The sequence below is a fragment of the Trachymyrmex cornetzi genome, unplaced genomic scaffold, assembly GCF_001594075.2.
Source record: "Trachymyrmex cornetzi isolate Tcor2-1 unplaced genomic scaffold, Tcor1.1 scaffold382, whole genome shotgun sequence".
Lineage (NCBI taxonomy): Eukaryota > Metazoa > Arthropoda > Insecta > Hymenoptera > Formicidae > Trachymyrmex > Trachymyrmex cornetzi.
The window spans coordinates 207,801-220,358 of NW_017298555.1; the positions used below are offsets into that span (position 1 = coordinate 207,801).

The following is a 12,558-nucleotide window of genomic DNA, read 5'->3' on the forward strand; positions in this document are numbered from 1 at the left end:
CCAACCCAGCCGTGGTCAATCGGGATCATCCCAAAGAAATGTAGAAGTGGTACGGAAAAGATACGGAAAAGGTGCAAAAGAGTTGCGGAAACGGTAAGATTCAGGGTGATGTCCCATGTAGCGGATCGTGCGTAAGCGGATTCGCGTATCGCCAATCACAGAATCATTCTCTTAGATCTGTTTGCGAAATTTGCAAACAGATCTAAGAGAATGATTCTGTGATTGGCGATACGCGAATCCGCTTACGCACGATCCGCTGCATGGGACATCACCCTCAGATGCGGAGAGGTACAGAAGAAATGCGAAATTAATACGGGAGAGATGTGAGAGAGATGTGGTACTGTTGTAGAAAAAGTGCAGAAAAGATACATGAAAGATGTGAAAGAGATGCCAGAAGGATGCGAAAGAGACGCGGAAAAAGTGTAGAAGAGATACAGTAAAAGTTTAAAAAAGATGTAGAACAAGTGTAGAAAAGGTGCAGAAAAGGTGTAGAAAAAGTGTAGAAAAAGTGCAGAAAAAGTGCAGAAAAGAAGTGTAAAAAAGTGCAGAAGAGGTGTAGAAAAGATTCAGAAAAAGTGTAGAAAGTGCTGAATCGAGCCGTGTAAACGTAATCATAGGCGTCGTCTACAATACACGGAGTAAGAAGTAAGTGTAAGAAATTGACCAATCACAGTCGAATGTGAGAAGAATAATTGACTGTGATTGGTCGGTTTCATAACATCGATGTTATGAAACTGACCAATCACAGTCGAATGTGAGAAGAATAATTGACTGTGATTGGTCGGTTTCATAACATCGATGTTATGAAACTGACCAATCACAGTCGAATGTGAGAAGAATAATTGACTGTGATTGGTCAGTTTCATAACATCGATGTTATAACTTCGGCGAAAAGGTAAATTTCACGAGCTGCTCAAACCGGCTGTTTCAGCGACAAAAAGACTCACGTGCTCATAATTGACGAATATTAAGCGTCCATTTTGATCACGTGATCCTTTTTGTCGCTGAAACAGCCGGTTTGAGCAGCTCGTGAAAATTTACCTTAAAGCGTGCCGTGTAAATGTAGTCATAAGGCCCGTCTACAATACACGGAGTAAGAAGTAAGAGTAAGAAATTGACCAATCACAGTCGATTATTCTTCTCACATTCGACTGTGATTGGTCAATTTCTTACTCTTACTTCTTACTCCGTGTATTGTAGCCCAGCCTATGTACTACATTCAAGGCCCGTCTACAATACACGGAGTAAGAAGTAAGAGTAAGAAATTGACCAATCACAGTCGATTATTCTTCTCACATTCGACTGTGATTGGTCAATTTCTTACTCTTACTTCTTACTCCGTGTATTGTAGACGGGCCTTTACACGGCACGTTTTACGCCGAAGTTATAACATCGATGTTATGAAACTGACCAATCACAGTCGATTATTCTTCTCACATTCGACTGTGATTGGTCAATTTCTTACTCTTACTTCTTACTCCGTGTATTGTAGACGGGCCTTTACACGGCACGTTTTACGCCGAAGTTATAACATCGATGTTATGAAACTGGCCAATCATAGCTATTTCTCTGAAGAATGGAATGATTGTGATTGGCTAGTTTCATAACATGGATGTTATAACTTCGGCGTAAAGCGTGTCGTGTAAACGTAGTAAATGACTATATTTAGCCCGGATCCTCATACGGGCAACAGCGCTTTGACACCGAACGCTGATTGGTGAAAAACGAGTGATGGGGGTAAATTTTACCCCCACAACCGGCTTTTTACCAATTAGCGTTCTGTGTCAAAGCGCTGTTGCCTATATGAGGATCCGGGCTTAATCGAATTTAATAACATCCGTAGTTATGAAACTGGCCAATCATAATCATTCCATTCTCCCGAGGAAAAGTTGTGATTGGCCAATTTCATAACTACGGATGTTATTAAACCCGATTAAGCGTGCCGTGTAGCAGAGCTCATTGACCAAGGAGATTGATGCAGATGGACGTGGATCGCGAGTTTTCATGCGTTGTTGACGTGCGTGTTGAAAAAGTTGAGTTAACTCAGACGCCAAACTCACGTTGACGCGACGATCAAGTGTCGAGCCGTGAGGTATTTTTCCTCTCACGGCTCGCTCGGTCGTATTCTCGTCTGATCATCCTTGTCTGTAAATATGCATAAAATGGGCAAGCTAAACTCGTCAATCGATATTATTCCGTTGCAAGGATCGAGTGGAGATTATAGATCGAGACACGTGGACAATAAGCACAGGATGGATCAAAGACTGTTCCGGGATCAATTGTTGATCGGTCGCGTGCAAATGGTAATGTAAAAAACGTTTACACATCGAGGTTATTCCTTTCGATTGTTTTCCTCTTTGACGTATTTAGTCTGCAGGATCTGCGGGATCTACGATGCGCGTACAAGCGGTGTACGCAAGAATTAAAATTAATATCATGCATGAGCACGAAATTTACGACACGATCGTTCAGTGAACTTCACTTTTTTCATGTTACATTTATATGTTTCGCAGTACATGCACGATAATGAAAATAAGGTATATATCGATGTAAATGATATGGCAGATGCGTTGCAAAGGCGATACAGAGATTATCGTGGTAAGAAACGCGGTCCGTTTCGTAGTATGGTACGCCAGGCTTATGACGAGCTTACTAAGATTTTTTCAAACAAGCCTTCGATGCGTGAATGCTCGGCATATGACGATGACGATTTTGAGGATGTCGATGTTGAGGTGCCTTGGACCTATTAATCTTATTGCGCGCATTCGTTTATGCAGCGGTTAGTGCAGAAGTATTACTTTATCCTTGTTATTCACCGAGTGTTGAATAAAGATTAAATGATACTCACTGCGCTAACCGCTACATAAACGAATGCACGCATTATCTTGGTTATTTTATCCTTGATACAATAATTTTTTAATCAAGTCACATTATTTTAGTCAGATTCACAGCGTGCTTCGATAAGTGATATGTTATTACATATGTATAAGAAACCACAACATAGACAGAATGGAAATTCCAGTGATAAAGAATTGATAGACATTAGTAGCGACGATGATGCATCTAAAGTCGACTCCAAGACTGAAAAAGATCTAAAAACTCCTGAACCTGGGTGTACGACAACTGAAGAATCTTCGGGCATGATAGTTACTGCAAAATCAGAAACTACAAGACTGGAAACTGCCGAATCAGAAACTATCCTAAAGCAAGAAACAGCAAAGCCAGAAATGTCTACTACAAAACTGGAAACACCTGTGAAATCAAACATAGTATGCATTTTCATACAATTCATGATCATGATTTTATGTAAAATTTGAACGAGATTCAGATTGAAAAATACACTTGTTATTTGTTTCTGTCATTTCAGCTTGTGAACCAAGTCATAAAACAGTCACTGGAATCTACAAGAAAACGACAAAGAGAGAAGGAAAGTAGCAATGGGCAATTTTCAGCCAAGAAAGCGAGAATTGTACCTATTACGGAATCAAAAATTACATTTGCTGATGTAGGAGGCAGTGACAAAGTTTTGAAAACTGTCTGTAAATTACTGGCTCATATGAAACACCCTGAAATCTTCAAACAGCTTGGTATATCTCCACCAAGAGGATTTTTGCTTCATGGACCACCTGGATGTGGAAAAACATTACTAGCCCATGCAGTTGCAGGAGTAAGATAATATTTAATTTTAGAAAATATACTACAATAGAAATGTTACTTATATATTCATAGGTCATTGTATAATAAGTAAAACGAAAAACACATTTGTTTTACTCCATATACGATTGTGAAATGTATATAAAAGTTATATAGATTCATTCATTCTCTCTAATATCTGCATCTTTTATGTAGGAATTAAATATACCACTAATCAAAGTAGCAGGGCCCGAGCTTGTGACTGGCGTATCTGGTGAGAGCGAAGCTCGTATCAGGGAATTATTTGAACAAGCTTTAATTCTTGCACCATGTATAATTTTTTTGGATGAGATAGATGCTGTTACTCCACATAGAGCTACAGCTCAAAGAGAAATGGAAAGAAGAATCGTTGCACAATTATTGTCAAGTTTAGATGGTAAGATATTAATGTTTCCATTATTATTTTACATTCTTTTTTACATTATTCCAGACCATGAGCTATATTTTTTCTTTCTGTTTTCTTGTTAGAATTGAATCTTAATGAAAATGGAGACAGAGTATTGGTAATTGGTGCAACAAACCGACCTGATTCATTAGATCCTGCTTTAAGAAGGGCGGGACGTTTTGATCGTGAAGTGTGCCTTGGAATACCAGATAGAGAAGCACGGGCTAAAATCTTAGCAGTGCACACTGAAAGAGTTGTATTAGCTCCTAATGTTAGTTTATCAACAATAGCTTCCCTTACTCCAGGTTTTGTAGGTGCAGATTTAGTTGCTTTAATTAGGGAAGCTGCCATGGTTGCTGTAGATAGGTTAGTCATTTTGCTTAAAATTTTTATACATATCTATTTATATATGTGTGTGTATATATGTACATATACAATTTTTTTTAGAGTATTTGAGGATTTAAATACATCGAAACAGGAGGAAAAGTTACCTGAAGTAACCGAAGCCGAGAAACAACTGGATAAAGAAGTTGAAATTTCTGAAAATTCGGAAAATATAATTGATACTAGTGTTGCAGCAAGATCTCCTACTACTATAATTTCTACTACAATTGAGAACAATCTTACATTTCCACAAGAGTTATCTAAAAGTTCAATTCCAGAAATTGCCGAAATGGATGTAATTCAGGAACATTCAGCAGACAACTTGTCAACTTTATTGACCTGGTTACGTTCTGAACCTCCACTTTCCCAAGAACGCTTATCGACCTTGTGCATCGAACATAGTGATTTTGAGATAGCTCTACGCATTGTTCAACCATCGGCGAAAAGAGAAGGATTTGCGACGGTTCCCGACGTAACGTGGGACGATGTCGGCTCATTGCAAAATATACGACAAGAATTGCAAATGGCTATTCTCGTGAGTATCAATATGTTTTTATCCCTGTAATACTTTCCATTTTTTTTGGAAAGAGTAGTTATTGTGCTATTTGTTAGTCTTAAATAAATAAATTTTGTATAAAATCGAAGTATACATGAGTAAGAGTCGGGATCTAACTAGGGATCTATTAACAAGTCAATCGCTTTCATACGGAGTCACTCATAATTTCTGCTATTAGACTACTTATTTTACTATATTTTACGGCATTTGCGACTCATGTATATAAATTTATTTATTGCAGGCTCCTGTTAAACACTCTGAATACTTTAATACATTAGGTTTAACAGCTGCAAGTGGAGTATTATTATGTGGTCCACCAGGATGTGGAAAAACGTTACTAGCCAAAGCTGTCGCCAACGAAGCTGGAATTAATTTTATTTCTGTTAAAGGACCAGAACTTTTAAATATGGTAAGTTTCAACATAGTATTATACATGAAAATATAAGAATCTAAAGATTTTGTATATTTTTAGTATGTTGGTGAAAGTGAGAAAGCAGTTCGTCAATGTTTCTTGAGAGCAAGAAATTCTATGCCATGCGTTATATTTTTCGACGAGATAGATGCGTTGTGTCCTAAGAGAACAGAAGGCGATAATTCCGCAACAGCACGTGTTGTTAATCAAATGCTTACAGAAATGGATGGTGTGGAGGGTCGGCAAGGGGTATTTCTTATGGCGGCTAGTAATCGACCCGATATTATAGATGCAGCTGTTTTGAGGCCAGGAAGACTGGATAAAATTTTATACGTTGGTCTTCCGAATGCTTCAGATAGAGTGGATATTTTACGTGCAGTAACAAAGGTATTTACACGCACATACATACACAAAACACAACACAATACAGAGAGGAAACAGAGAAATGATTTAATTTATTTTGAAAAAATTCTATTTTCTTCTGGTAACTTAATACATATTAGTATTATAACTTTTGTAGAATGCAACGAGACCAAAACTTGCTTCAGACGTCGATTTAAATCAAGTGGCATATGATAATAGGTGTGATGGTTACACTGGTGCAGATTTAGCAGCTTTGATAAGAGAAGCTGGTATGGAAGCATTGAAAGAAGTAATAGCTGGTTATGGACAACCAGAAATTTCGATGCGACACATTTTTCAAGCATTTGATAAAGTGCAACCGTCCGTTCGAGAGAAGGCAAGTATTTATTTATTTGAAAATTTAAATTGGATAGCATAATAAAAGTAACAAATTCTGCAGGATATTAAGCATTATGAAAAGTTGAGCAAATTATATTCGGTAAGAAAAAACCCTGAAGTTACACCCAAGGATACGCCAGTAGAAGTTACGCCACTGGATGTACCAATTGTTGACGTGGTTATGGAGCCAATGGAAACTTAAAAGTACAATTATTAAAAAAGCCTATAAGAATCGCTAAAGAATTCTTCCAGTACCAAAAGTTAAACTTTTTACGCAGAAGATGAAAGGCGCTTCTTTAATGGTGTAGTTTAGTTTCTGTGCATTTATGTTTCATAAAAGTACAGTTTTAACATTGGCTATATTAATAATTAACTGGTTTATTATTGTGTTTCAAGATATTTAATAATATAGTCAGTTATAATATTCCACATTATTTTTCCCTATAGATATAAATGCTTTAGTATAGCATATTAAAAAAGATAAGATTTCTATCAGTTTATAAAAGTTTGTTTTACAACAATTAACATTTATGATTCTCTCTTTTAATAGTATGTGTAGATTAATTATATGTACAAATAAATGTGTTTTAAAATAGAATTAATCTTGAATTTGCTCATTGTTTTATTTAAAATATTTTTAATATGGTGATTATGTAGAAAAGTCGGAAGTTCAAATCTGTGTGTGGTCAACATCAGATTTTATGCAACCTCTCGAAAGGCAATAGCAAGCCACCGAGAATATTCTCGCTAACAGAATAAGCGAACTTTTAATAGACCGTTGGCAACCAACATTAATTAGTAGAAACAATATTGAAAATCTTTATTTTAGACCGCATATGTGAGAAACACAATACTAGAAATTTTAAAATGCCTATTACGGTCGAAGTTGGATCCTTATTGCTTTAAATAATTCAATCTTGAATTACTAATATACACTATAATGTATTTGCATATATACTATATTGTAGTCTTTTCATTCATACTGCGCGCCGAATTGTTTTTCCGGACTATAAACGCAATTAAAACTACTCTAGTAATTGTAAATTCAATTGACAAGCAATTTTAATGATTTGATGTTACCATCAAGCATTATATTATAAAGATATTAATATGTTAAAACTGTTAATAAATGTATGTTGCGAAAAATATTATCTCGGCCGGAACTTGAACCCGTATCTCTTATATTCCGCACGAGCCATTAAATCACTGAGGCCTTAGTAATATTCTTCGCAATAATAGGTATAATAAGGAAACACCGTCTTTCTTTCAGGCGACGTAATATAAACAATATTAAGAATCTTTATTTTAAGCCGCATATGTGAAAAACACAATCAATACTAGAAATTTAAAATATCTATTACGGTTGAATTAATCAGCAGATCTCAAGTATCTGCATAAATGATAAGACACGATACAGATATGCATCTGAAAAATCCAGGCCAATGTTCAAATGCTTCAATTAGCAACTCTAAATCAGGCGTGATTTTTCTATCAGTAGCACAAAAATATAAAAAATGGCAACATTACGCGATACATCTTGTATCGTGTAAATAAATCGTTACTTATTTAAGAAAGATTAAGATTTAAAACGTTATTTATTAATACATGTCCCTAAACCATCTCTCTCTCTCTCTCTCTCTCTCTCTCTCTCTCTCTCTCACACATATATAATAAGTACATAAACATCAATAGTAATATGCATTATCATTTCTCTGGTGATATTATTGAGTTCGAAATTACAATAAATTTGTTTATATTGTGAACATATATGCACAATTGCAACATCAGGATTTGCCACAGAAAATTAATTCAAAAATTCCCTGACTTTTCCAGGTTTTCCAGATAAAAATGGAAAATTTTCCATTTTTATCTGGAAAACCTGGAAACTAATATAAAATATGTAAATTTTAAGACTCAAGGATTGTAGGAAAGCTATATTATTAAAAACGCAAAAAAAGCTTAGTAGTATAGTAAAATTTTTGGTGCAAATTCAAACTAGCAAAAAAAAATTAGTTTTGAAAAAAAGAATACAATCACGACGAAAGAGGGATCAAATAAAAATACTGAATAAACTATAAATTTAAATTATTTTGTTAAAATCGTTTAAAGTGCGCAAGTTTTGAACTATAAATGTCAGATATATTTATAAAATTATAACAATTATTTGGAATAGGAGCAGTTTAAGGAAATTGTGAGCAAATTTTGAAATTTCAGATTTTTTTACATTTCCCCCTGATTTTTCCCGGTTTTCATGACCAATTTCAATTTCCCTGACTTCCCGGTTTTCCAGGTCTGTGGCATTACATACATTTAAGAAAGTCTTTATAATTACATTATTTATGATTTAAAAAATCTTGTGCTGTATCCACTTTTCGATTGTTCACAATCCAAGTATGCGTAAGAATGCCGTCCATATCCAATCTTTTTTCAGGTTCAATAACTATCAACTAAAATATGATTAAAAGTTAATTTTAGAATAAAAACGTATTGCACTAAGAACGAATTTGAGAACCATACCTTCGAAATTAAATCTTTTGCATCTTCACTAACGAAATTCGGAAAATTATACCGCAATCTTTTTATGTTTACATAGGTTTCATCATTGGTTGTTGCATAGAAAGGAGGCTTTCCAACTAAACACTCGTAACATAATACTCCAACACTCCAAAAGTCGACTGTATGATTATGTGTTTTTCCGGAAACCATTTCAGGTGGCAAGTAATCTAAAGTTCCACATAGAGTATCCCTTCGAGATGAAGGAGCGTGCACTGACCATCCAAAGTCAGCTATTTTTAATTCTCCATTAATTCCAAGAAGTAAATTCTCAGGTTTAATATCACGGTGAATAACGCTCTTGCTGTGGCAATATTTTAACGCATCTGCTAATTGGGCTACATAAGTGGCTGTTCTACAAATATAGAAATTATAATATGTTGAGTATATACAATTATGGAAAAACAAAGGCTTTGAGACTAAAACCACAATATCTAATAAAAAGTATGAAAATCAGCTGTATCAACATAACGAAAAAAGATTCCCACTGTGATGAATGTTGTGCCATTAGGGTTGGGTAAGTTAACTTTTTTTTAAATTAAATTAAATTAAAGTTAACAGCCTTGAAAATTTAATTTAGTTAAGATAAAAGTTAATCCATCGTGACATTAATTGAATAAAAAGTTAAGTTAATGAAAAAAAAGTAATTGTGAAAAGTTCAAAGTTAAATTTGTTTCATGATTTCAAGTTAATTTTTTTTTAAATTAAAAAACTAAGTTAAAAAGTTAATTTTTTAACTAACAAAGAAAGACTCCACATATATATTTCATGGATTTTGATCAGCTTTTGCGTAATTATTCTGGAGCACCAAAAAATAATCCCTGTAAAGCAGTAAATTGCACTTCTGTGTATTTTTCAGAAAATCGTGATTTTAGATCACAGCGACGGATCGTTTTCAAACCTCTTCTTTGTTTAAACGTAAATAAAATATTAAAAATTATTTAAAATCAGAAAAATATGTCACGAATGTATAAGAGCATATAATCCGAGTATAGGATCAATATAACTCCAATTACCCAACCCTGATGTTAACTTTTAAAAAATCAAATTAAAAGTTAATAGTTACCGATAAAATATAACTATATAAAGTCAAAAAAGTTAAAAGTCTAAAATGTAATTAAATGAAGTTAAAATTAATTAGCTTTTTAACTCAGCATTACCTGACTTTTAACTTTTTAACTTAGCATTACCCAACTTTGATGTCTATGCGTTTTATTTGTAATCGACATATATTTCAATTTTTGGCGCTTTGTAATAGATGTAATTAATAATTTGAAATTGTTAACAACATATACTGAGGACGATCTGATACAAGGGTCGAAATGTTCACTTTAATTAAATGAGAAAAAGTATCACAAATATTGTTTGTATAAAAAGTATTGGCTCTTATACTATATATAATTAATTTCAATTATACCTACAAAACATAATTTCTCTTTTATTACCTTACTTCATCAAAACGTTTATTAGGTTGATTATGCAGTTCTTTATAAAGTTCCCCTTTTGGTGCATATTCCAATATTAAATAAATTCGCTTGGGGTCGTAGAAATATCCATACATTCTCAAAATATTTGGATGTCTATAAAATAACATTTATATCGAATATAATTCTTTGATTTCGTAATATACATACCTGAGTCGAATAAGGCCCAGCGCTAAATAAAATCCACTTTTTATTACTTAAAACCTCACTTTACATCTGAAGTATATGCTTAAAAAATGTGTCATAGAAAGTAGATAAAAAGGGATTGGAATCGGTAGCAATACGTTTGTTTAACACAACAAAAATTTGTGTATGAGCCATTTTTATAACAATTTGTTGCAAAATTTACCAGTACACAATGTTTCATAATTTATTATAATTCATTATAATATTATTCAACTTCCTAGCTATGGAAAATAACAAATAAATCAATTTTTTGAAATGAGTACAAGTATTTCTTTTTAAACAATGTACTTATTAAATAAGGCCTACTTATATAATTATTATTATAGCTATAATTGTTTGTTATGTGTGGAGTTTACGTCAGAAAATAACGATTTCCAATGCTGCTATTTTTTAAGAAGCCAAAATTGCATTCAAATTGCTAGAAATTTCCAAAGATTAAAGACTTAATTACAAACAAAATTAAAGATAATTGTAATGTTTGAGAATAGAGTAAGTCCTAAGGAATTTCCTTTCTATGATTAATAATTTATACATTTTAAAAGTGATTTAGGAAGATAATGTTTACTTTCTTTGTTATTTTTAATTTTACTTTTGATTTGGGCCTTATTATATTCATATGCATGTAATAAGGCCCAATATCAAGGTTTAACAAAATTTTTTTTCGTTTATTTACAAATATTCTATATAAATAATATATTTTATTTTTGGGAGTGAATGAAATGAAAATTTGATTCTTACTTTATATTTCAATATCCCCATAAATAGAATAAAAAAAAAAAATTATGTGGACTTTATTCAACATAGGTACCATATATCATGTATAGTTTTTATTATGTACAACTAATGAAAATTAAACAGAATACAGAAATTGATACCTCAAATGGGTTTGAATTTCTATTTCTCTTCGTACTTGATGTAAGATTTGTGCATCTTCTATTTGTGATCTATAAAGTACCTTCATGGCTATTATAAATTTTGATCTTTTTTCTCTGGCCAAGTATACATTACCAAATTTTCCTTTACCCAGGGGCCGGCCAATATCAAAATCTGTCAGTATCCATTTTTTTTTACTTTCATTCTCCTTACTTGAACTACTCGTTTCTGTATCTGAATCTTTTTGGGCTATTTCACTTTTGTTATCTCTTACTTTTACATTATTTTCACTATTAGATATTTGCTGAATAGAATCTATTGATTTACATGCTACCAGTAATTTAGGTGGTGGCATCAATTCTGTAAATTTCTTTGCAGTCTCTTTACATTCATTTTTGTTTATGATATTTGTTGAGCAACCTTTATAGATATTTTCCTTATCACTAATAGTACTTTCTGCAATTTTCGATTGAACAATGTCTGTTGCAAATGTTTTGGAAATATGTAAGGACTTCAAACTGTTAATTACTTTCAATGTATGTGTAGCTGATTGATGATGAGTCTTATCGTTTTCTTGGTCCATTTCAAAAACAATTGAAATTTCTAATCCTATAATTTGGATATTAAAACAAATATATCTTCTTTTATATACATTTACTTTACATACATAAAAAGAGTATATTACAATTTGGAAAATAAAAATAGAAATATATATATATATATATATATATACAATGTAATATGCACATATGTACCATTAATTTTCTTGAGATTTTAAACTTTAATAATTTTGTATACACACATGGACAATTTAATTTTAAAAAAAATTTCAAAAATAAAAAAACATTACATTATATTAAAACATCACATATTTCATATTAGTTTTAAAAATTTATGTCAGTCACAAAAATGACACAATTTCTTTGAGTGCACTTACTTTTTCTACAAGATGTAACAAAACGAAGAAATCTTTTTCTTCTCCTCCTCAATATTATCTACTTCTAATCACTTGCCCACTCCTAAAATGCTAGCAAAAGTCAGTACAATTAAAACAGACAAGAGTATCAGTACGGCGAGAAACCGTAAAAACCTACATCTTTAAACGGTTTTTCAAAAAATTAAATGCCTTTCGTTGATTGGTCAATACAAGATGCGTCACAATGGTCACGTTCAGCAGATTCAACTTAAAGTCACTAGATTTATAAAGCAATAGGTCTGGGGCTCTATTCTTGAAAAGAAACGTATACGAAAATCTAGGGAAATGCTACAGTATACGTTACGTATACTATAG

General features: G+C 32.8%; 2 protein-coding genes across 2 annotated transcripts; one reads left to right on the forward strand and one right to left on the reverse strand.

The window, feature by feature from the left end:
• The first annotated feature begins 1,973 nt into the window (after positions 1-1,973).
• smid (nuclear valosin-containing protein-like smid) lies at positions 1,974-6,595 on the forward strand. Its single transcript, XM_018511643.1, has 11 exons — positions 1,974-2,303; positions 2,514-2,732; positions 2,940-3,269; positions 3,368-3,667; positions 3,850-4,069; positions 4,162-4,444; positions 4,526-4,997; positions 5,260-5,427; positions 5,491-5,817; positions 5,951-6,169; positions 6,233-6,595. Exons 1-11 carry the CDS (start codon positions 2,154-2,156, stop codon positions 6,371-6,373), a joined length of 2,829 nt encoding a protein of 942 aa, XP_018367145.1. The 5' UTR covers positions 1,974-2,153; the 3' UTR covers positions 6,374-6,595.
• A 1,810-nt stretch (positions 6,596-8,405) lies between these two features.
• Positions 8,406-12,345, reverse strand: LOC108763777 (aurora kinase C). The gene is made up of 5 exons (XM_018511644.1): positions 12,205-12,345; positions 11,270-11,876; positions 10,170-10,304; positions 8,689-9,079; positions 8,406-8,618 (listed from the first exon to the last, which is right to left on the reverse strand). The coding sequence occupies exons 2-5, from the start codon at positions 11,848-11,850 to the stop codon at positions 8,505-8,507; spliced, it is 1,221 nt and encodes a 406-aa protein (XP_018367146.1). The 5' UTR covers positions 11,851-11,876; positions 12,205-12,345; the 3' UTR covers positions 8,406-8,504.
• Positions 12,346-12,558: the final 213 nt, after the last annotated feature.